This window comes from Phoxinus phoxinus, assembly GCF_949152265.1.
Source record: "Phoxinus phoxinus genome assembly, chromosome: 15".
NCBI classification, from domain to species: domain Eukaryota; kingdom Metazoa; phylum Chordata; class Actinopteri; order Cypriniformes; family Leuciscidae; genus Phoxinus; species Phoxinus phoxinus.
The window spans coordinates 31869728-31891976 of record NC_136890.1 but is presented as its reverse complement, the minus strand read 5'-3'; the positions used below and the strand labels follow the sequence as shown (position 1 = coordinate 31891976).

The window sequence follows — 22249 nt, the reverse complement described above, 5'->3', positions numbered from 1 at the left end:
GATTTGAAGACAAGGAGGAGGATTTTAAAATCTAGTCTCTCCCGAACTGGCAGCCAGTGTAAAGTCTACGAATTGGAGAGATATGGTCATATTTGCGACAATTAAGAATAAGTCTAACCGCAGCATTTTGGACCAACTGAAGACAGGCAATTTGAGAATCTGATATAGTATATATCCTATATCTTATATAGTATAGTGAATTGCAATAATCTAGCCGACACGTGATGAATGCATGAACCGCAATTTCCAGAGTTTTCGGTAAGCGAAGTTGGTAGAAACCGGAGCTGATTACAGGTGATATGCGTTTATCAAATTTTAAAGACTGGTGAACAAGAACACCTAAGTTCCCGAAAACTACGAAATGAAGAAAGCATAAAATGTTCACACACAAAAATTAAACTTTATTTAGTCAAACATTTTAATAACTTCAAGACAGACTTGTCTCTGGGCATCATCTTGTCTCCACACTTCTTTTATGGTTTATTAATTGAGACGGTTGTACAGTCATATGTCAAATACTGAGATCGATCTTGTCATATCTCACTGAACGTCTGAGCTGCAGTCATGTCTCACTCGGTCTCAGCCTGTTTCTCCAAATGACCTGAACCTTCGTTCACAACACACTCTTTACCGTTTACCACTACTGATTCTGACTGTGCTTCACTGACTGGTGTCATGATATTACTTGATTTTGATTGGCTCTCGGTCGGGACACCATTAGTGATGTTTGATTGGTGTTCCTCCTCCTCACGTTCCATTTTTGAAGCACAATCTCCGTTATGCAGGTGGGACTCGACCTGGCCGTTCATGTTTGAGTGGTCTGGTTTCTCGGTTTGGCCTTCTGCATTTCCATCTGTGGTCTCTTGCTTCTGTTCCCCATTGGATGTGGCCTCCTCGGTAACCTCTCCACTATTGGTTGGTAGTTCTGAAGCTTTGTTCTCATTGGTCGATTCAGAGTTCTCCAGTTTCATCTTTTCAGCCTCTTCCACTGCTTTTCTCTCTTTCAGTTTCTCTTTGAACTCCATCATTTTTGTGCTTAAGCAATGACAATAAAAGCAATCAACTATGTTTCCATGAACTAAAAGTGCATCATATTCAGAACCGAAAAATTCTTTGGAAATTGAATGAGCATCATTTATCAATTTTTTACACCCCTTATTTTTTCAAAATGTAATTATAAGTAGTGGTAGTAATAACCCCCACTGCCAATGAGCAGGGATTTTATTTTAATTCACATCATTTTTATGATAACACTTAATATCATGTTATTTTGTAAAGCAGAAATAAATATTAAACATGATGGTATTATTCATTGTTCTGTCTTTAATTTATGCTTTTTTAAATGAAATGAGAATCTAATGAAAAATACAACTGAGAATAATAAGTACAAGTATGTCAAATCGATTAATCATGATTAATCACATCTAACGAAAGTTTGTTTATATAATATGTGTATATATATATATATATATATATATATATATATATATATATATATATACACACACACACAGACAGACGTGTGTGTGTGTGTGTGTGTGTATGTGTTAGGGCTGTGAAACGATTAATCGCGATTAATCGCATCCAAAATAAAAGTTTGTGTTTACATAATAAATGTGTATGTACTGTGTATAATTATTTTGTATATATATATATATATATATATATATATATATATATATATATATAAAAATGCACACACGTGCATGTATATATTTAAGAAAAAATTTTTATTTATATATAAAATATTTATATATAACAAATTATATATAAATCTATATACAGTATATACATGCAAATATTTCTTTAATATAGATTATCGCGATTAATCGTTTCACAGCCCTAGTATGTATATATATATATATATATATATATATATACACACACACACACACAGATATAAACAAACTACTATAACTAATATAACAAATTATATTAGATGCAATTAATATTTTGCTTTTGAGTTTCTTTTGTACGTCTCATTCTCAGTTGTCATTAATGCACCTGTTTGAATTTTAAAACGCATCAATTAAAGACAGAACAACAAATACTACTAAGATGTCATGCTTTTGTGAATCTCAACCAAGTAGTGCGATCCTAAAGTGTCTTTACCTGTATGAAGTCTTCAGTATGCCATTGACCAGAGCGAGCTGCTCCAGTGTTATGTCCTGAGAGGGAACCAAACCCTGCAGAAGAGAAACACAGCTCATGTTTAACAAAAACGAATACAAGTCTTCACATGTCAGCTCTATTAAGCGGTTTCAAGCTAGGCTTACCTCAGGCAGTGCTTCAGAAAGCTCCGTTCCTCCCTGACGAATCGACCGCTCTACACGCACAGCCTGCTGGGTAATGTTCCTCAGGAACTCAGAGCTGCATTTGGTTTGAGGATGGTCTTCACCGCACTGTTGCACCACACACACACACACACACACGCTCAGAACACCATCACATTTTCAAAGATAAAAACTCAACTCACAAACACGAAATCTGACCTTGTTCTGGAAGATGCTGTAAGCTTCCTTCTCATGATTCATGCCTCCTCTGTAGTCGCCAGCCACACACAGTCTCTGAGCCAGCAGATGGTGTCTGTGAAACAATCAAATATACTCTAGCCACTTTAAACAGGTAACACAGGGAACATAACTACAACTTTAAATAAGTTTGATTACTCGGGCCCTGATCCAAACCTTAATGAGCCGCCTCAGTGTCTAATCTCAGTCACTTAAGGAAATAAAAATTATACCTCATAAATCAGTCAACTGAAAAGCTCTTAATTGTTTCATAATTATTGTTTATATATATAAATATAAAATTGTCTAATATGTCTAATGCTTACTTGAATACAAAATACTTTATTATGACTTATTATTCATTTACTTTGTCTATATAGGCTACCTGTATGTCTTCACCCTTGTTTCTTGCGTGCTTTTTTATTCATTATTGTTTATTACATTTATTCCTTCTCAAATTCAAACTATGTGTGTTTAATGGCAGTGTCTTACAATGTTGGTTGTTCCTGGTTGTTGGTTGTTCCATATAATTTATATATAATATAAATTATATATAAATCTATATACATGCAAATATTTCTTAAATATATACAATCATGTGTGTGTGTATTTAAATATATATATATATAATAATTATACACAGTACATACACATTTATTATGTAAACACAAACTTTTATTTTGGATGCGATTAATCGCTTAACAGCCCTAAAATATATATCTAATGAGCAAAGGCAAAACATTTGGATGCCTTGTGATTTTAGAATTAAATGTCATGAAAACAATGTCACAAAGCAAAATCTACTATTTTCTATAAATGCTTTTCAGTATTGAATGACATTTTTTAAATTGACCATTCCCTTAACTCTTAATTTTTTTCACTGGGCTCATTGTAATGCATTGTGGGACTGCCTCATGCGTGAAGGATATATGTGATCCTGCCATTTAATTTGAGCACAATAAGGAACCCTCTATAGGCAGCTCACTAGGGTTTGGAAGGGAGCCTTAGAGCTTGTGTTATCTGAACAGTTTATTGCATGATTACTACACAACTCCATCTATTTTAAGCACAAGTAAAGCATTTGGTCTTACATCAGAGCTGTTGTCAGGTCGGTGTCTCCTCTGAAGGAGCTGTTGAGTTTCAGGGCGCTCTGTAGATACTGTAATGATTGTTCTCTCTGAAGAGCCAATCCCAGAGAAGCCTGAGGGAGAAAACGAGAAAAAAAAAGATAAACATCATCATTCAAACCAATACTTCAATTTGGGATCTGTGATAACTTGATTAAGCTTGATGACGCTTACATCTATGACTGCAGCGTAAGGATGATCTCCTCCGTGAACCGTCAACAGAAGAACTTTGGCACGATACAGGCAGCGCTGAGCCAGGGCGGTTTCGCCTCCAGCAAACAGATACACTGACAACAACACCTGGAACACAAGAAATAATTGCATTAGATGATGATGATCTCCGTGCATTTTAAAAGTCGGTTTTGGTTTCGTGAGAACGTGACTTACGTATTGCTGAATGGTGTTGGGATGATCGAAGCCCAGAACCCGTTCGCTGATGACCACGACCCTCAGCTGCACGCTACGAGCCTGCAGGGGACACCAGAGACATGGAACAAGGTGAGAAATGCTACGCGATCAGAAAGCAGTGGCAGTTTCAGGTGTGTTCGACATTTTAATTGAATAATTCCCCCCAAAATTTTATCTTATGCACATTCAAACTTGCTGCCTTCAGCCACATGAATTTTAATTGATTCTCGCGGTCTCATGACAGAATGCAATGCATCATGAGTGTGTCAACATCTGTTTGTGTGTATCAAAGTTAAGTTTTTGCTTAAAACAAGAAAAAATATCTGCCAGTATAAAAATAATCTTGTTTTTCCTTTGAATTCAGTTCACTTGGCCAGATTTTTTTCTTGTTTTAAACTCCATTTTGATGTTTGTTTTATAAAACAAGACTTAATATCTTATGTATTTTTGCTTCTCAAGTAAACTGGAAACCAGAAAAAAAAGTTTTTTTTTTTAGGTTTTTTTTTTGCAGTAAAAAAAAAAAAAAAAAAACAGAAAACATATTTTTTACAAGAGATAAGCACTGTAGTCGCTAAAAAAATTTTTTAAATAAAAAGTTACAAAATAATTTTTGCTGGGTTAACTCTAATCCTTACTTGAATATGAGCAAGTTATTATTTTGCAATCACCTAAAAGGTCCTATTATACAAAAAGCAATCTATTAAGCCACGGGGCAGCAAGACACACTCGTCTAGATAGTACACACAATCACACCTCAGCAGGATGGCCCTGTACATAGGCCACTTTTGCCAGCAGACTAAGACATTGGCAGGCTTCAGGGTGAAGGTCATCACACACGCGACTGAAGAGGTACGCCGCTTCTTTCAGCTGCTCGTACGCCTGCTCCAGTAACCCTGCGAGGAGAACACGGTCAACGCTGTTCACACATGACTCAATTACTGCACGTTGGTTCGTAAATACCTTTCTGAAGACTGTTCTGAGCCACCTTGAACATGTGTGTGGCGTCGGTGGTTGACATGGTTATGTGCTTGACGACGGGCAAAATGTTGAGCACGTCGTCCGGAGAGATGGCCGCTTTGTTACGGTTGTCAAGAATGTATTCTCTGAGGCGGAGCTGCGGGACATTCACAAACAGAAAGGGTTTTTCTATGACATATGCAGAAAAATCACAGCACAGAGACACCCTACAAGCTATCAATCAAAATCAAAATATTATTACAATTCAAAAGAACTGTTTTCTATTTGAATATATTGTAATATGTTTGCATTAGCACTCCATAATTAGCATCATTACTCCAGTGTTTAATGTCACATGATCCTTCAGAAATCATTCTAATATGATGAGAAACATTCTTATTATTATCGATCTTAAAAAACATGATTCTTTGATGAACAGAAAGTTCAAGAGAACAGCATTTATTTGAAATGTAATCTTTTGTAAGATTATAAATGTCTTTACTGTCAGTTTTGATCAATTTAATGCATCCTTACTGAATAAAACTATAAGTATTATTTATTTTAAAAGAAAATCTTACTGACTCTAGTCCATACTTTTGAAAGGTAGAAGCTGAGCTGCTTTTTAAATTAATTTTGTTTAAAAAAATGCTATATTATTTATTTATTTGATACTTTATGCTATATATTCCTAGTTATATGTACTAAAATAAGAATGTACATTTGCATTTGTTCTTTGTTCATGTATATTATTTTGTGAGGCTAGCTTGGCAATAAAAATAAAAATAAACATTTGAAACTAGTGTACATCAATGGTTCCTTTTTTGCCAAATTGTCACAAGATAACAGAAGCAACAAATTAGATGTCTTTTATTTGTGCTTTTAATTAGTTAAAACTATGAGATTAACCTGCTATTTTATATATATATATATATATATATATATATAATAATTACGCAGTCATGCCAAACCTTAGCCACCAAACATATTGCAGAAATATTGTTGTGTTCTTTCAAATTTAGCCATTGCTTGGTTCAACGCAGTACCTGAATACCAGTCTTCAAGCACATCTCTCTCAACAAGGACATCTTCTGGAGCCCGTACTGCTCTACTAGATGGTCCACATTTGACCTGCAATAAAATGAGACTTCATGAAGTCAGTACACTACTCATGAAAGGGTTAAACATTTGGAGAAGAGTGAATGATCTTCACTTACCCTAGTCCTTCTTTAAGACTGTATGTTTCTTGAGCATCTTGACAGATCTGACTCCACAGTTCATTCCCGCTGAGTGAGGTCCATGCCGTGCTGTCAGAAGCCCCGCCCCCTCCACGGCCACGCCTCCTCGAGCGCTTCTTAGACTCCTCCCCATTTGATGCTGAACTGAAGTGAGGCACCAATAAGCAGCAGAGGAAATGACTCGCTGCCGCAGACAGGTTAGACGTCTCCACTCCCTGTACAGCACAACAGACACAATGTTTTACTTATTTAATAGATTGAACAAAAACCAAGGTCTGTATATTAAATTGGATTAGTACAGCTTATGAAAACCCCAAATTCAAAATTAGAATTGGGGTTTTCATAAGCTGTAAGCCATAATCATCAAAATTATAACAAATACAGGCTTGAAATATCTCACTTTGCATGTAATTAGTCTATATAATATATTAGTTTCACCTTTTAAGTTGAATTACTGAAATAAATGAACTTTTGCACCATATTCTAATTTTATGTCTAACTTTATCTGCATACATACAGAATAGATGCATAGGGCGATATATGCTCTATAGCAAATCTCAATTGCATTTATCATAGAAAAATGTAACTATATTATTGCCCAGCTCTAATCTGCTAAATGTGACTATAAGGCATGAACATTAACATCATGATGTTCTCTAAAGTTGCTTTGAAACAATGTGTATTTTCGAAAAGCGCTATATATATATAAATTTGACTTGACTAAGTAAATATGAAGTACCTGAATGTAGCCACTGAAGAACCGTTGTGCACAACGCACTACGATCTCTGCAAACGCCAACCTCTGAGAGAGATGGTAAAACAGGATTAGGACAGTTCACATTTCAAATCTAGCCCAGTATAATAGATTTAAAGTCATTTTCTTACCGTGATGTGTCTCAGTTGATGTTTGAGATCTGATTGGCTGATGGACAAGATCAGGTGACCTAGATAGCGGAGGTTTATGCCTTTCTGATGGAGGGCTTGTCGTAAAGAAGCACCATCCATCGGTATGTCAGTGCCATGAATGCAGTCGTTCATCTGAAAGTGCAGGCTGATAGTTCAGTGCACTGCTTCTCTCACACACATACATGTACATTTCTGTTGAAAAGTTTGGGGTCCCTACATTTTTTTCATGTTTTTGACAGAAGTCTGTAAAATTGTGAAATATTATTACAGTTTAAAATGACTTTTTTATGTGAATATTTAAAAATGTAATTTATTCCTGTAATCAAAGCTGAATTTGTCTTCAGTGTCACATGATCCTTCAGAAATCAAGAAACATTTATTATTATCAATGTTGAAAGCCGCTATCCTGCTTAATATTTTTGTGGAAAGCGTGATACATTTTTGTTCTGGATTCTTTGATGAATAGAAAGTAAAAAAAAACAGCATTTATTTGAATTAGAAATCCTTTGCAACATTATAAATGTCTTTACTTTTGATCAATTTAATGCATCTTTGATTAATACAATTATTAATTGCTTTACGGTTTAAAAGATTGGGGTCAGTAAGATTTTATTTCCAAAAGCCTCCCGTGGACAGGTGTTGAAAATTAGCATGTTAGCATGCTAACACACTTAAACAAATGCATATGGTTCGTCCAATGTAAATGTATGTCCATGTCAAATAAATAAATAAATAAATAAATTAGTGTATAAAAGCACAAAATACACTCACAAATGCTGGTATTTGGTCATTAATGATGAAAGACGCTGCTTCCTTCAATAATCTCTTCTGTAGCTCCACGGCATCACTCTCTGAGCTGGGAAACTGCACTCCTATCCGGAGAAAGAGAGAAAACTATATTTAAGGTCTCTAACTTAAGCTCTAGTTACAGAAGTTATTATGTTTAGATGTAAAGACAGATGATTTCTGGTCAAGACAAATATGACGATATTAGCTCTGTTCCAAAACCTAGTAAAGCGGCCTAAATAATGGATTTTAAAACCATTTTCTTACCGTGATGTGTCTCAGTTGATGTTTGAGATCTGATAGGCTTGTGATGTCAAGGCATTAATATTATGGTTTTATTATTATTTGATGTTAAGGTTTTAATATTTTTATTATGTTGGCTTTTAAGAGCCTACACATGGGAAAAATGTTAATTCTCGAAAGCATAAAATAGTTTAATCCTATTAAAGACCAACTTATTATATATTTCACTCAATATTTGATATTGTTTGATGTCATCACCATAGAAACATGATGAGTCTCCCATGTGCTTCACATGCGCATTTAAACTAGTCTCTTATTAGGCTCCATTTCATTGGATACTGCAAAATATACAGTATATAGCAAAGAAACTCACTGGGGTTTGGAACAGAGTTTTTGTGAAGTTAGTTTTGGTGCATATTAATGGATTTGAGCTTTTCCTGACCTGGTGAGAAGATATTAGGGTTGAAACGCATCTCAAAGATGATGTCACTGACGGATCCGACATCTTTGCAAGCTTTTCTTACTGCATCTACGTTTGGAGAGTCACCTGACAACACACAAATACACACAATACGATCATTCCTCTAAAACAGATTTATATCAGACACCCTATTCCAACATCCCATGACAGAAAATGAACACTTCTTTTCGTTCTCACCAGATTTCACACAGTCTTCCAGTCCTCCGTTCTCCCTAATGTGATCCTTCACTCGCTGCGTGAACTGAGAATATCTGTAACACAAAGACAAAATGTGTTTGTAAAGCATGTGCACAAATAAACAAACCGAAAATCTCTAGCTTGTACATTTAAAAGTGAAGTGTGTCAGTTAAAGGATGTTTAAAATCTTTCTCCTACTCTAGCTTAACATGCAAACCTTTGTATATATAACCTATATGATTTGTTTCTGCCCAAATAATGAGATTGTGTGGAAAACTGGCATTCTGGGAGTGTTTGATTCATGCATCATTGATCATAATATGACCGAAAAAAACTGATTTATTGTATTTTTGCTGTAAAATCTTCACTGATTTTTTTCATAAGGAAACTAAGAATAATTTTTATATTGATAATAATATTTCAAGATGAACATTCACTGGACTGAAGCAACCTAAGTTTACTTGATTATCCATACATCATATTTTAGAAAAATCCTGTTAAAATGTGAGTATCAAATATGAACCATCAGGCTTTTGAGGAAATATTGCATTGTATTATATGTATATGATCAAAGTACAGAGATTGATCGCAAAACTAAGCATTTAAATATTATTGGGAAATAGAGCAACAACTGATATTTATATGCTTTTTGGCCATATAAATATCAGCAACTGCAACACTGGCTCAACCAATGGCATGAATTTGGGGGCGGGGCTGTCTGTTTGCTTGACCAATGGAAGGACTTAGTAACCTGACAAAACTCACTTGTGTTGAATGAACGCCTTCACTAACTCCGGCCGTAAGCGACACAAAACGTGAGCGTAACGTCTGGGAAAACTGCCCTCCTTGGGTTCTGTTTCTGTTCCTTCTTCTCCGTCTTCCACTTGGAAGTTGGCATCAGCAGGCATAGTACGATACACATCCAGCAGGTAATATCGACCATCGGCCCCCAGTATCCCCTGAGCATCTACAGTGGTGAACAGGGGCAACTGATGCCCGGTCTGCCCCAGAACCGCATGTCTTTGCAGAGAAAGAGCCTTTGCCGACTGCGCCAGCAGCTCTAGGAGTTTCCGTCTGGATGGATTTTCCAGTGGCCCTGCGCTAAAGCCGTATAAAAGGCCATTGGGAATCTCGGCCTGCTCGGGGCCCTGAAGACCCGGGGCCAGGCCCTGCGCGGACAGTCGGACGCCTCGGTAGTCGGCCACCGCGGTGGGGATGGTGTGCAGGTTCTGGAGGTCTCCGTCCAGGTCGCTGTAAGCCTGAACACATCGCAGCTCGAGGCGCTGAGCGGCTCTGGGACCGCGTTCTCCTGTCAGCCAATCCTCTCTGTGTGTCGGCACACTCATGAACACACCGCCGCATAGGAACGCTGGGTCCTCGGGAGAACCATTGACTGGGTCGACAAAACCATCGACCACCTTCTCTGCTGCCTGAGCAACGGCCCACACAAAAGCGCTGTTCACCTGCCGGAACAGACAATGAGAAGTTAAGAAGTGGTGTAAAAGCTACTTGGAAAAATATAGTTGCAATGCAATGCAATGAAATGCAATGCAATGAAATGCAATGCAAAGAAATGAAATGTAAAAGCGACTTGGAAACTATGGTTTTCAATTAAATGCACTGCAATGAAATGTTCTCATTAGCTGTGTGTTCGTGTCTCGTTTTGTTTGAGCACATAGCGCGATTAAGTTTGCTGGCCATGTGCTTGTGTTTTTGTCATGTTTGTTGTGAGCACATGGCTTGTCATGTGTTTTTTTGTGCCATGTGCTCTCCTGTCTATTGTCTAACCCCACCCATCGTGTTACTCGATCATTGGTTCAGTGGAAATCCCGCCCTGCAACCGATTCGAAACATTTCATTGGTCATCTCAATCACTGTACTGATTGCCTACACCAAACACTGATCCCTAAACCCATAGATATACATAATAAAGGCTAGATGTCTCGTCTGCGCTGCTGGCCAATAGAGGTCGACGTCCGCACCTGGCGGCCATCTTGTCACAGTCAGCTCGCTCACTCGTAACATTGTGTTTTAATGGTGCATGTACTATTTAAATAACCATAACTTGCTCAATTTTCTACCGATTTTCAAACGGGTTGGTTTGTTATAAACGTCAGAGATGTAGTTATGACACTGTATACTTATGAATAATTATAATATTATATATTTCAACATGTTCAAGCATCCAGAATTATTAGCCACGTTAATAACGTTTGTAAGAAACCAAACCGTTTGTAAATCCGTCAAGATTTCAGCGAGATAAGAATATTTGTGTTTGTGCAGATCACTCACCTTACATCAGGAACCACAGAGCCCGCCAGAAAGCTTGCCTGTGACAAGATGGCCACCGGGTGATGACGTTAGAGACTCCGCCGTAAGATATCTAGCCTTTATTATGTATATCTATGCCTAAACCTACCCGTCACTGTAACCTTAATCAATGAAATTAGCTGAAGGGTGGGATTTCCGCTGAACTGGTTTAAAAAATAAAAATAAAATAAAAAATAATCACGCGTTCAGTTGCCCCACCTGTCCTCCCTTATTACTATCTTGTTTGTTCCCTATTTATTCTCCTTGTGTTTCCTGTGCCAGATCGTTGTCATATGTTACCCATGAATGTTACCTTGTGTTGTTTCCCTGTCAAGTCAAGTCATTCCCCCTTTGGGGTAGTTTATGGTTTTTAAAAATAAAAGTCCATCTACTCTGTAAAATTGAGTCCTCGCTTAATCCCTTCACCCAACCCTGACACAAAATATTTAAAAAATATTCAGTGATGAATTGTTAAATCAGTTTTTTTAACTGATCCATCTGAACAAACTGATTCGCTAAAACGAACTGGACTTTTGGATATTTGATCATGTTCAATATAGTGTGACAGACAAACAGTGATGTAGATGCTTGCTGGGAAACACTGAGAACAGCTGAGCTACTGATAAATCTACAGTAGTTCAGTTACACAGTAGCTATTGTTAGGATGTTTTATGTTATGTGGTCTGTTTAGTTTGTGTTTATTTAATTAACTTATGTAGACTATTCTGTCCTCAAAGTATAGATAAGTGCGCTCAGACCTGCAGTAACGCTCGGTCCCTCTGAAGTCTCTCCTCCAGACTTCTCTGAGGAAGATCTCTGGCTGCTTGAAGTTCCTTATTCCAGTCAGGAGCCTAAAACCCACAGAAGAACACGTGAACATCACACACACACACGTGAACATCACTCACACACACGTGAACACCACACACGCACACACACGAGGATAAGTATCCCATGCTTCCCTATCCAAAACAGAAGTATTGGAAATAATACCATTATTTAAAGTCTGTATATTGTTTCTACATTTTAATATAACTTATTTTATATATATATATATATATATATATATATATATATATATATATACACACACATTTATAATAATTAGTATTAAACAATATAATTGTATTTTATTTACTTCAATTTATTATCCTTTTAAATATTAATTTAATTAATTACTTTTTCATTTTATTTACTTTATATTTTTTTATTATTAATATTATTTTATAATAATTACTGTTAAATAATATTACATTACTACCATTTTTGTGTGTGTGTGGGGGGGGATCCCATGAAAACACTCCAATACTTCACTCCAAAATCAAAATAATATTTTGTATTCATAATTTGAAATCTATTTTAACACCATTAAGTTTTTTTTCATTGTGACATTATTTTCATGACAATTAAGCACGTATTATTCGCCAAAACAATTGTCATTACGGTAATGCATTACAGTGTTACTTTTAAGTTTGGTGATTGATTTTCATCTAAAACAGTAAAATTGCTGATGTTATTGTATGTTAATATTATAAAATTATTTATTGTATTTATTCTTTTTAAATTGATTTATAATAATTCATATCACCATTAAATAGTATTACATTTTTCATTACTACAGTTTTACTTTTTCTGCTGTTCGTACTGATGCCTTCATATGCTTTATTGCAAAAATGTTTGCCACACAGTCATGTCAAAATAGAGCTTTGTACTTGTGCACTGAAAGATGTGAGTGTGGGACAGGTGTGTGTGTACCTGTGCGTTGAGGTCCTGGTCCAGACCGAGCCGGCAGCTGAAGCTGGATCTGTGTGTGTGAAGCGAGGAGACGCCGAGCCAGCTGTGTGTGCGGTACGGAGTGGACAGCATCTCTTCAGTCGGCAGAGAGGACCTGCATGAACAGAGACGCTCAGAGAACCGCACTGAAGAACAGACGAGTGTTGTGAGAGTGTGAGAGTGTGTGTGAGGGTCACCTGTGCCGCAGCGTGCCGAGGTTGTGTTTGAACTGCGGGCTGATGTGGGACAGCAGGTCGGTCAGACAGTGCCACACTGGAGTAGACTGAGCAGGACGAGGGTCAAACACATCGAGGGTCGTCCTGAAACAAAAATACAGCTTGGTTTCTAAAAAGAAAAACTGTCCCTCATTCTGTGCATCTAATATGTCACAAACAATTCTGATGTATTTTATTCCAACTTAACATGAGATTAATCTCATGAGAACATGGAGACATTTAAATTTTCCATATTGTAACATTTTCATGATATTACATTTTCCCAAAGAAATTATCATTACTGTAATGCATCCAGGCATATATTATATTATATTATATTATATATGTGTCTGTGTGGTAATGTTTGATCATTTTGAGTCTATGCAGCAACTACATATATAACTACATAAAGTATATTTTTATCTTTAGTTTTGAATTTTTTTGTAATTCCAATAATTTAATTACAGTCTCAAACCAGCAGAACAGTAAATATATGTATGAAATAAAAAAAACAATATTATTATTAATCAGCATAAATTAAATGTATCAAAATATATATACCTCTATTCTATAATTACAGTAATGAAAATGAAACTTTTAACCTTATTTTTAAAAATAACCTTAATTTTCTTTATGCAAAATATAGTATTGTGTGGTGTTTACTACTTTATATTTTAGAAATCATATTCGAAACAATATGCAATGATTAACATTTTATACCATAGTATACTACATTTGTATCACATGACCTTTACATTACATTGCATGTTTTGAAAATAAATCCGGTTATTTTGCTTTTTTATTCTAGTTTTGTCTAGAATGTAACTTTTAACAGTGAGATCAAGAAACAGTTGTTAAAAATCATGGATTTTGCTTCCAATTCAAATGTAATTTTTTTATTTTTATAATTTAAATAGTATGGAAGTATGCCCCTACAAACATTGTCATAATAACACAGAGTCTTACCTGTTCAGGTAAAACCCACGTGGGCAGGAAGTGATGTCACACTGCTTGCCCTCCAGAGTGTGGACACTGATGTACAGGAAGTCGCCCTGCAGTTTCCGGAAACCAGGGGGAGGGTTCCAACAGCTGAGTGACAGGTCGAGCAGGTAACTGGGAGCCTGTAAAAGAATCAGTTAGTTGCGTTTATTGTGAGAGTCATTAAATGCCTAAAGGTTTATTTGCATGTTATTTGTCGTACTTCGGTGTGTGTATTGATGGGCAGCAGGGTCGTCAGAGGAGGAAGATCTGAAACTCCAGGCTGAATGTAGGCAGGAGGGGGCGGGGCTTCAGCAGGCTGCTCTGTCTTACTATTGGCTCGTCTGTTCTTTGATGAGTGCAGAGTGGGAGGGGCTTCTAATACACACATAAACGCACAATTAGAGAGTCTCAAAATAATGAATGCATTTTAAATTATTTAGAGGCAGTACTGAATACAAGGGTTGTTATGTACTTGATCCATTTCTTACCAGGCGTTTGGGTGAGTGTGTTCAATACAGTGGGTGATCGGCCCTCCATCAAGGCATCTTGGGGCCCGGCAGCTTTCAGCATCTCTTGCACACGTGCCAGGTGAGCCTGTGCCGACCGCGGGGAGTACGGCTCTACAACATCACACAAAACTCACATTATGATACCAAAATCAGGCCTTTTCTCCAGCTCCATTGATCGGCTGAATTTCAATGCGTCTCATCTTGTAAGACGATGAGTTTTCTAATGAGCAATAACATCATCTATTCAATCATCCACTTTCCCACATTACTCATGTTGAGTGCCATGTGACTCACTTGGCTCTGAGAAAGGTTTCATTAGTTTGCCATCAAAAGGGTTTGCAATAAAATCAAGAAGTTGCAAAACCTGTATAAGCAAAGAAATCCACTGATCCCTGTGGAAATGCTCACTGAAACTTAAACTGGCTGCTGTGCTTTTGGATCATGGTAGCTGGTTTCTAGCTGGTCCAAGCTGGCTGACCAGCCCGACCTGCCTAGATTAGACAACCTTGGACTGGTCAGCTGGTCAGACTCGCTTAAGGTGTTTAGGTGCAAACTGGTTTTTGAACATGGTAACTGGTCATGATGGACAACCAGCCGAAGCCGGGCCTGACTGAGCCGGTAGACTATCTTAGACCAGCAATAAACCACGTGATTCCCACAGTTTCTGACCAATGAATTTTCCAGTGGTTTATGATCACTGTATAAGCTACAAACTGGATCAGTGTTGCTATTGTTAACTAATTGTTTTTGTTAAAGTAAAACTATTAAACATAATTTTTGGTAATTGAAATAAAGCTGAAATGACCTAAAATACAAATATTAGAGGATAGTTTCTTAAACATAAAAGATAAAAATAGCAAAACCGTACAACAAGTGACTAAAACCAAAAATAAAATTAAAACTGAAAATCTAATTCAAAATATGAATAAATGCCATAATAGTATATAAATAATTCTAAAATAACACTGTTTGTTAACGGATACATTCAAATGCAGAAAGATTAAAAAAATGAGTTTGTGAACTGGTTCAACTGATTCATTCAAACTTATTCAAATAAACGATTCACTCACAAATCTGACATTTTATAGTTTAAGGCTTGTGAACAGGTTTCACTGTAAACTTGAGCAATATCTATACAATTAAATATTTTATAACTACAAAAAATGTATATTTACAATTTAAATCCTTGAATTTTCAGGCCAGAAAAACACAACATTCCCTGATATTTCCAGGTTTTCTGTGATTGTGATAACCCTGAAACCAGCTGTCCTTACCAGCTTTTGGTCTTCCATCTTCCAGGTTGGTCAACCAACATTTACCAAATAAAAACCATCAGCCATGTTCCAAAACATACTTACAGGTTTATCTGGATTCCTCAACAATGTCCTTATATCAATGTATAATATATGCAAGTCTATTAGAAGTGAACAAAAGTAAACATCCCACATGGAAGATCTTACCTTCCACTAAACGGAGAGTGACTCCAGCTTTGAAGCCCTTGACGCCCCGGAGCTCAGTCATGGGGTCAAGGGTCACACCTGAGAGGGCCAGAGCGATAGATGTGCGAGGTGCCACCTCCTCCCTGCCCAGTACGGTCATGATGGCATCCTGGACCAGCCAGAATCCATGAACCTGCAGAGAAAACACAGTCTCAGCATTAATCCAACATGACATGTGCTTTGCATATTTTGATGTTCTGTTGACAGACATATTTGAAATGATTTGCATTGCTGATCAACACAAACTAGACTACTAAATGTGAGGTTACACCCCAAAACTCACTTTATTCAGGGACGTATGTTTGACAAGCGCTGATGATGAAAGCTCACCTGCAGCTCGAAGGACTCGACGCCTGCACCCTGAACCTTCACAGGAAATGACCCGTCATCATCTTTTCTGCTTCCAGTCGCTTTTCTCCCGTTCTCTGAACATGAGACATCTGCCGAGTGAAGGGGGGGGAAAGCATTCTTCACTTTGAGCTCAAAAATGTGCTTCGAGCCAAAACAAGAGTTACATAAGAGAGAGAGTTAGGAAATCTGTGCAAATGCCACGAAAGAAACTGAAGAAAGAACAATAAAGGTTTTCCATCCTAGAGTTTACTAACTCAAAAGTTTCTTGGTACTACCATGTTTGTTTTTTTTTTTTAGACATGTTGCCATGGCAGTGCAATGTTTTATGGATATGAACCATAATAATACCACAATGGTACAAGATTATTAATAATTTCATTAAGTAATCATTTAATACCATAGTATACAGTGCTTGTAAAATCTGGACATAAATATTCAAAATAAAAAATACAATAAAATAAAAAAGATTGGTTTATCTTCCTGTAAAAATATCCAAATATCCTTAAAACATGATGCTAAATTGTCATGTTTTACAATGTTTGTAAAACATGATGCCGACTTGGGAAGCTAAATAGTTTTTTTGTTTTTTAAAACATAAAAGTTTATTTTTCATCTTCATTTTTTTTTCTTTATTTATTTCTTGTTATAATTATTGTTCAATTAGAATAAACAGGTTGAAATGAAAATGCTAATAAGGTAAGAAAAATTAAATGTCAATATAAAAACTAGATTAGTAATTTATAGTGATAAATAAATAGAGAATAAATGTTCAAAAGTTTTTTTAAAGAAATTCATACATAGTAACAAAATGTATCTACAAATTAACAAATTTGTATAAAAAACTAATTTCCAAATCATAGGTATCCAAACTTTGACTGGTGGTAGAGTATATTAAATTACCACAGCATTACCATCTGATGTGTTACAGTAATAGTACTTTTTAAAGGGTCAGATGCATATGATTGAAATCGTATAAAACCCCACAGATTTCTCCATCTGACATCCATTCCAAAAGTCAAAGCTTTGAGTCTCTCTTGTTGGATCTGTTCTCTAATAACAGCAAGACTCGGCTTGATACGGCATGAGCTTGTCCAGACATCTTCCAAACTTCCCCCTGGCTAGTGAGAGCAGATAACAAGCACTGGGTGAGTGGCTATTACTAGTACATATACAGCACACTTTATCTGAGACTCTTCTGGACATCATGAAGAGAAACTCCAGAAGAGCTGAGAGCTGGAAACTCAGTCATACAAACATCGGCTTGATCGTGTCCCGACGGCTTTCAGGATGAGATGCATCATCGCTCTTCTACAGCGCACACACTATTGTTCAAGCTATGGGTCACATGCACTTTACAGGTCACGGACAATATAAAGCTTAACCTTTTGTAAACCAACATTTGATCTGTGGTTATGAAGGAATGCATTTAATCATAGTGAAAACTTTGTTAAATGGAACTGGGTGTGCTCTTTTACCATTAGCCATTAATTAATCAAAAAAAAAATTTTTTTATAAACAAACACAGCATGGTTGGGGCATGCAGGTAATTTTATGAATAACGATTCAGTACAAATTCTGTATGGACCTGTCACTCAATTTTAATATAATTAGCTTCTAGTAACTCATTTATCAGATTGTTGGACAGTTAACCTGGAATAACCCGAGGTGGAGCATCTTGATCAAGAATATGGAAGATCTGATGATTTCTGCAGAATCTGTTATGAAGTTCTGGACCATCCTTTCTGTTTATCAAACATTTTAGCCCATTTAATTAATGTTTCAGCTACCAAAATATACAAATGAAACGTAATGGTCCCTAAAATAGGCTTGATTTTTTTAAGGCCCACAAAATATAATTCTGACCATACTATTATATAATACACTAGGGCTGTAAAATTGAGCAATCCCGATTAATTGCATCTAACAAAAGTTTGTATTTCATAATATATGTGAGCGTCTATATATATATATAGGCCTATCACATATAGACACTCACAAATATATATATATATATATATATATATATATATATATATATATATATACCCCACACCAAAACACAAACTTTTTTGTTATATGCCAATAACCCCACAGCACACACACAAAACATTTATAGTGATAAAGAAATGTATAGTGATTTTGTAAAGAAATTCATACATAGTCACAATTTATCTACAAATCAACAAATTTGTCTACAAAACTAATTTCAAGCACTTAGATTTTTAGGCTCATAAGAAACCAATTCAAACCATAGGTATCCAAACTTTGACTGGTGGTAGAGTACCGTATATTAAATTATACGGTTTGAGTTACTAGAAGCTTAGTATATATATATATATAATAATATGCATTATACATATATAATATATATATATACACAAACAAAAGAAGAATTTATACTGAAAATAAATCCTAAATTAATAATTTTCATTAAAATAATTATTGAATTGTTACTGTAATGTGGAAAAATGTAATATATAACATTTTATTAACAAAATTCTTAATGGTTCTAAAAATAGACTTCCTTTTCTTGAAGAAAAAAAAAAGATTTAATTTTTTTTTACAGTTTAAACAAAAAAAATAGCCTTTCAGTTACAACCCCAGATCTTAACCACTACACCAAGGAATGATTTGAAAAGTTTAGGCCGGGGATACCTTGGGAGTGGGACACGAGTGTTGATTATCAAATGAATAATTGGGTAAAGAAGCACAAAAAGTTATGATGAACAACCACACACCACACACACATCCCTCCCTCAACAAGCACTCGGAGTTGCCTCGAGAGTGACGCGTTCGTGAGAAGAAGTGACATGCATTCGCCCCGAGAGAGAGTAACGCGCTCGCGATGAAAGACAGGAATGTGTGCGAGTGTGTGAGATCTGACCTGATGCCATGAGGAATCTCACAGATGAGCCTCTTTAGCTTTAACACGTGTGTCTGACTGTGAGTGAAAGAATGACAGACAACAGCAGGGAAAGTGGGAGGACGCACATATCAGGAGGTCAGGAGTGAAGGTTCGTGTTTGTTTTGCAGCGAGAGAAAGTTTCATAAAGTGCAGAAACCATACATTTAATCAGTGTTTTCAACAATGCATTTTTTTTATGTTTCTAACTGTATGCACGAGTCATTTCGGACAAACGCGCAGAAGAGGCGAAATAATGCATGATCCAAAGCGCCAGGACAATGAAGGAAACATCAGGAAGAAGTTCAGAGGGAGGAGACAGGACTGAATCAGAACAAGGCAACTCTTACCCATAGTTTTCTTCTCTCCGTTTCCTTTCTTCACCGCGTCCCTCATTTCTCCTCCTCGGTAGCTGCTGCTTTTCTCCTTTCGTCGGGTTTTGTGCAGTGTGTTTGGAGAGCTGTCAGGTAGGTATGACTGACCCAACACGTCTTTTTAGTTTCTGGTTCCCTCGACCGGCCACTCCCTCCTCCAGCGCTGGCAGTGTTTCCCACTCCTCCTCCCAGTCGGCCCACAGCAGGGCAGGCGTGTTTCACTGGGCGTGGCGCTGCTTCACTCCATTTTGCACGAGATTAGTGAGCGTTACCCTCCCCCTCTGACTTCCCTGAGGCCAGGGAGGGATCACACACACACACACACACACACACACACTTGTTTTTATATCTTTTACAAGCTCTCCATAGGCGTAATTGTTTTTATACTGTACAAACTGTACAATATTAAATTATCTCCCCTTACACCAACTCTACCCCTAAACCTGCCAATCACACAACACTTTATACATTTTCAAAAAACATCACTTTGTCTGATTTATAAGCTGTTTTTCTCATGGGGCCTGACTATAAATTGTCCCACGTGTTCACATTTTACTATCTCTGTGGGGACATTTGGTCCTCCTCTCAGTGTTGGTTAAACAAGAACACACACAAACCATTGAAAACATGATTACATACATGAGTGAAGCTCACTAACCATTTAAAATGCTTACAGCGCAAAATAAACAGAAATGCATAACACGTAAACAAAACGAAGCCAGTAAGTCTTTTGATTGTCAAATTATTTTAATTGCAAATAAGTGCATTTAACCTCCAAATTGTACTCTGTATGTGTGTGTGTGTGTGTGTGTGTGTGAGAGAGAGAGAGAGAGAGAGAGAGAGAGAGAGAGAGAGAGAGAGAGAGAGAGAGAGAGAGAGAATTTTAGTTATGATCTAAACAGCTATCAAAACATTTTTGTGAATTGAAATATAACTTTTTTTGATTTTGAGATTTTGGCTAAGTAACTAATTTAAAAAAAAAGTTTGTTCAAGCAGTAAAATTAATAAATAAAAACTAAAACTGAACAAAAAATACATTGAACTTAAATGAAAGCCAATTCAAAATATAATACAAATCTATAATAGTATAAAAATAACAAATATCACTGAAATACTACCCCCCCCCCCCACCCCACCCCAATAACAGTAATGAGTATATTATGAACAAAATTAATGAAAATAATAAAATGTAAAAAAAAAAAAAAAAATGCTCCTAAACTGCAAACTTTCTTTCTTAGTATTTTTGTCTTGTTAACAGTCCAAATATTTAAAAAAATCTTAAATCAAGATGCATTTACCATACAAGTAAAATGTCATGTATTGTTTTTGCTTAAAAACAGCCAAATGATCTGCCAACGGGGTAAAGAAAAATAATTTTAAATCAAATGGAAGTTTTTCATAATTTTACTTATCCAGTAATTCGTCTTGATTTAAGAAAATGTAGATATTTTAACTGGATACAAGATTCTTACAAAATACTAAGTAAGAAAAGCTTTAATGCTGAGTAAAAATCCTCATTACCAAATAATAATAAAAACGCTTAGAATTGTCATGAAAATGGTGTCAATGCAAAAAAAAAATCTTAATGGTCCTAAAAATAGAAAGGACATAATTTTCTTGATGAAAAAAAAAATGAAGGTTGTGGAATATGACCTGGCCATCTCTGTGAGATTCTCCTGATGACTCAAAATGATATGTAGTCAAAGGAATTAGCTACTTAAGGAGAAGTGCATGTACTTGTGTGTGTGTGTGTGTGGGAGTAATTGATGTTCAATCCTTCACACGCCTATCCAGCTCAAATCTGCAAGCTTTTTTCCCTTTGTTTCAAGGGTTCTGCAGTGACACTCAGTGCCGGAGCGGCTGGAGCGAGACAGAAGTCAGACTGTTGGCCGGTTTGAGCTGTAAACCTCTTCATGCACACCTCACTTATGTAACATCTCAGCCGCTGCTGCACAAACTCTTGCATTTTTCCATCCCCCAGCAGCTTGAAAGTTGTGTAATGAAATCACAGACGAGCAGACGGGAGCAACAAAAGCAGCACTTGAGTGGACGCGGTCACTGCCGTCACAGAACGAGGCACTTGAAAGTGAATCAGAAACAATCCCTCATCTCAGTAATTCACTTTCTGCGTGGGCATCAGCAGCGCTCGAAGGAGGGGCCGATATATGGAACTCACTTGACAAGTACAGAAATATTCAAGAGATCTTGTCATCTAATAGCCTATGAAACATACCGTTTAACACTTACCTACACAAGCAGACAAGCACCCGTTTCCTCGGGTGAAAGAGAGGACATGTCAGAACAGACATTGATAATGTGTCAGACATTTACACTATGCAGACGTTTTTCAACTCTGAGGTGTGTGTACTGTACACATATATATAAAAATGTGTGTGTATATGGTATATGTATATATGTGTGTGTGTTTGTATGTAGTATATATACATATAGTTGTGTGTGTGTGTACTGTGTGTGTATATACTGTACACATATATATCAAAATAT

The 22249-nt window shown here is 36.5% G+C and overlaps 1 protein-coding gene across 1 annotated transcript; it reads right to left on the bottom strand.

The window, feature by feature from the left end:
* Positions 1 to 380: 380 nt before the first annotated feature.
* LOC307012202 (clustered mitochondria protein homolog) lies at positions 381 to 20081 on the bottom strand. The gene is made up of 26 exons (XM_079638602.1): positions 19721 to 20081; positions 16448 to 16557; positions 16079 to 16250; positions 14598 to 14729; positions 14330 to 14484; positions 14095 to 14249; positions 13111 to 13233; positions 12896 to 13028; positions 11899 to 11991; positions 9596 to 10293; positions 8831 to 8904; positions 8615 to 8719; positions 7915 to 8015; positions 7123 to 7275; positions 6977 to 7039; positions 6217 to 6452; positions 6046 to 6130; positions 5006 to 5159; positions 4799 to 4938; positions 4025 to 4105; positions 3812 to 3937; positions 3602 to 3711; positions 2493 to 2586; positions 2277 to 2402; positions 2113 to 2186; positions 381 to 1035 (listed from the first exon to the last, which is right to left on the bottom strand). The coding sequence occupies exons 1-26, from the start codon at positions 19764 to 19766 to the stop codon at positions 570 to 572; spliced, it is 4005 nt and encodes a 1334-aa protein (XP_079494728.1). The 5' UTR covers positions 19767 to 20081; the 3' UTR covers positions 381 to 569.
* Positions 20082 to 22249: the final 2168 nt, after the last annotated feature.

Coding starts and splice junctions, on each gene's coding strand:
- LOC307012202 (XM_079638602.1), bottom strand. CDS start 19,766: ATGAGGGACGCGGTGAAGAAAGGAAACGGAGAGAAGAAAACTATGG. Junction 5,160..6,045: donor GCTTGAAGACTGGTATTCAG/GTACTGCGTTGA, acceptor AATGTCCCGCAG/CTCCGCCTCAGAGAATACAT. Junction 2,187..2,276: donor TTTCTGAAGCACTGCCTGAG/GTAAGCCTAGCT, acceptor TCTCTTCTGCAG/GGTTTGGTTCCCTCTCAGGA.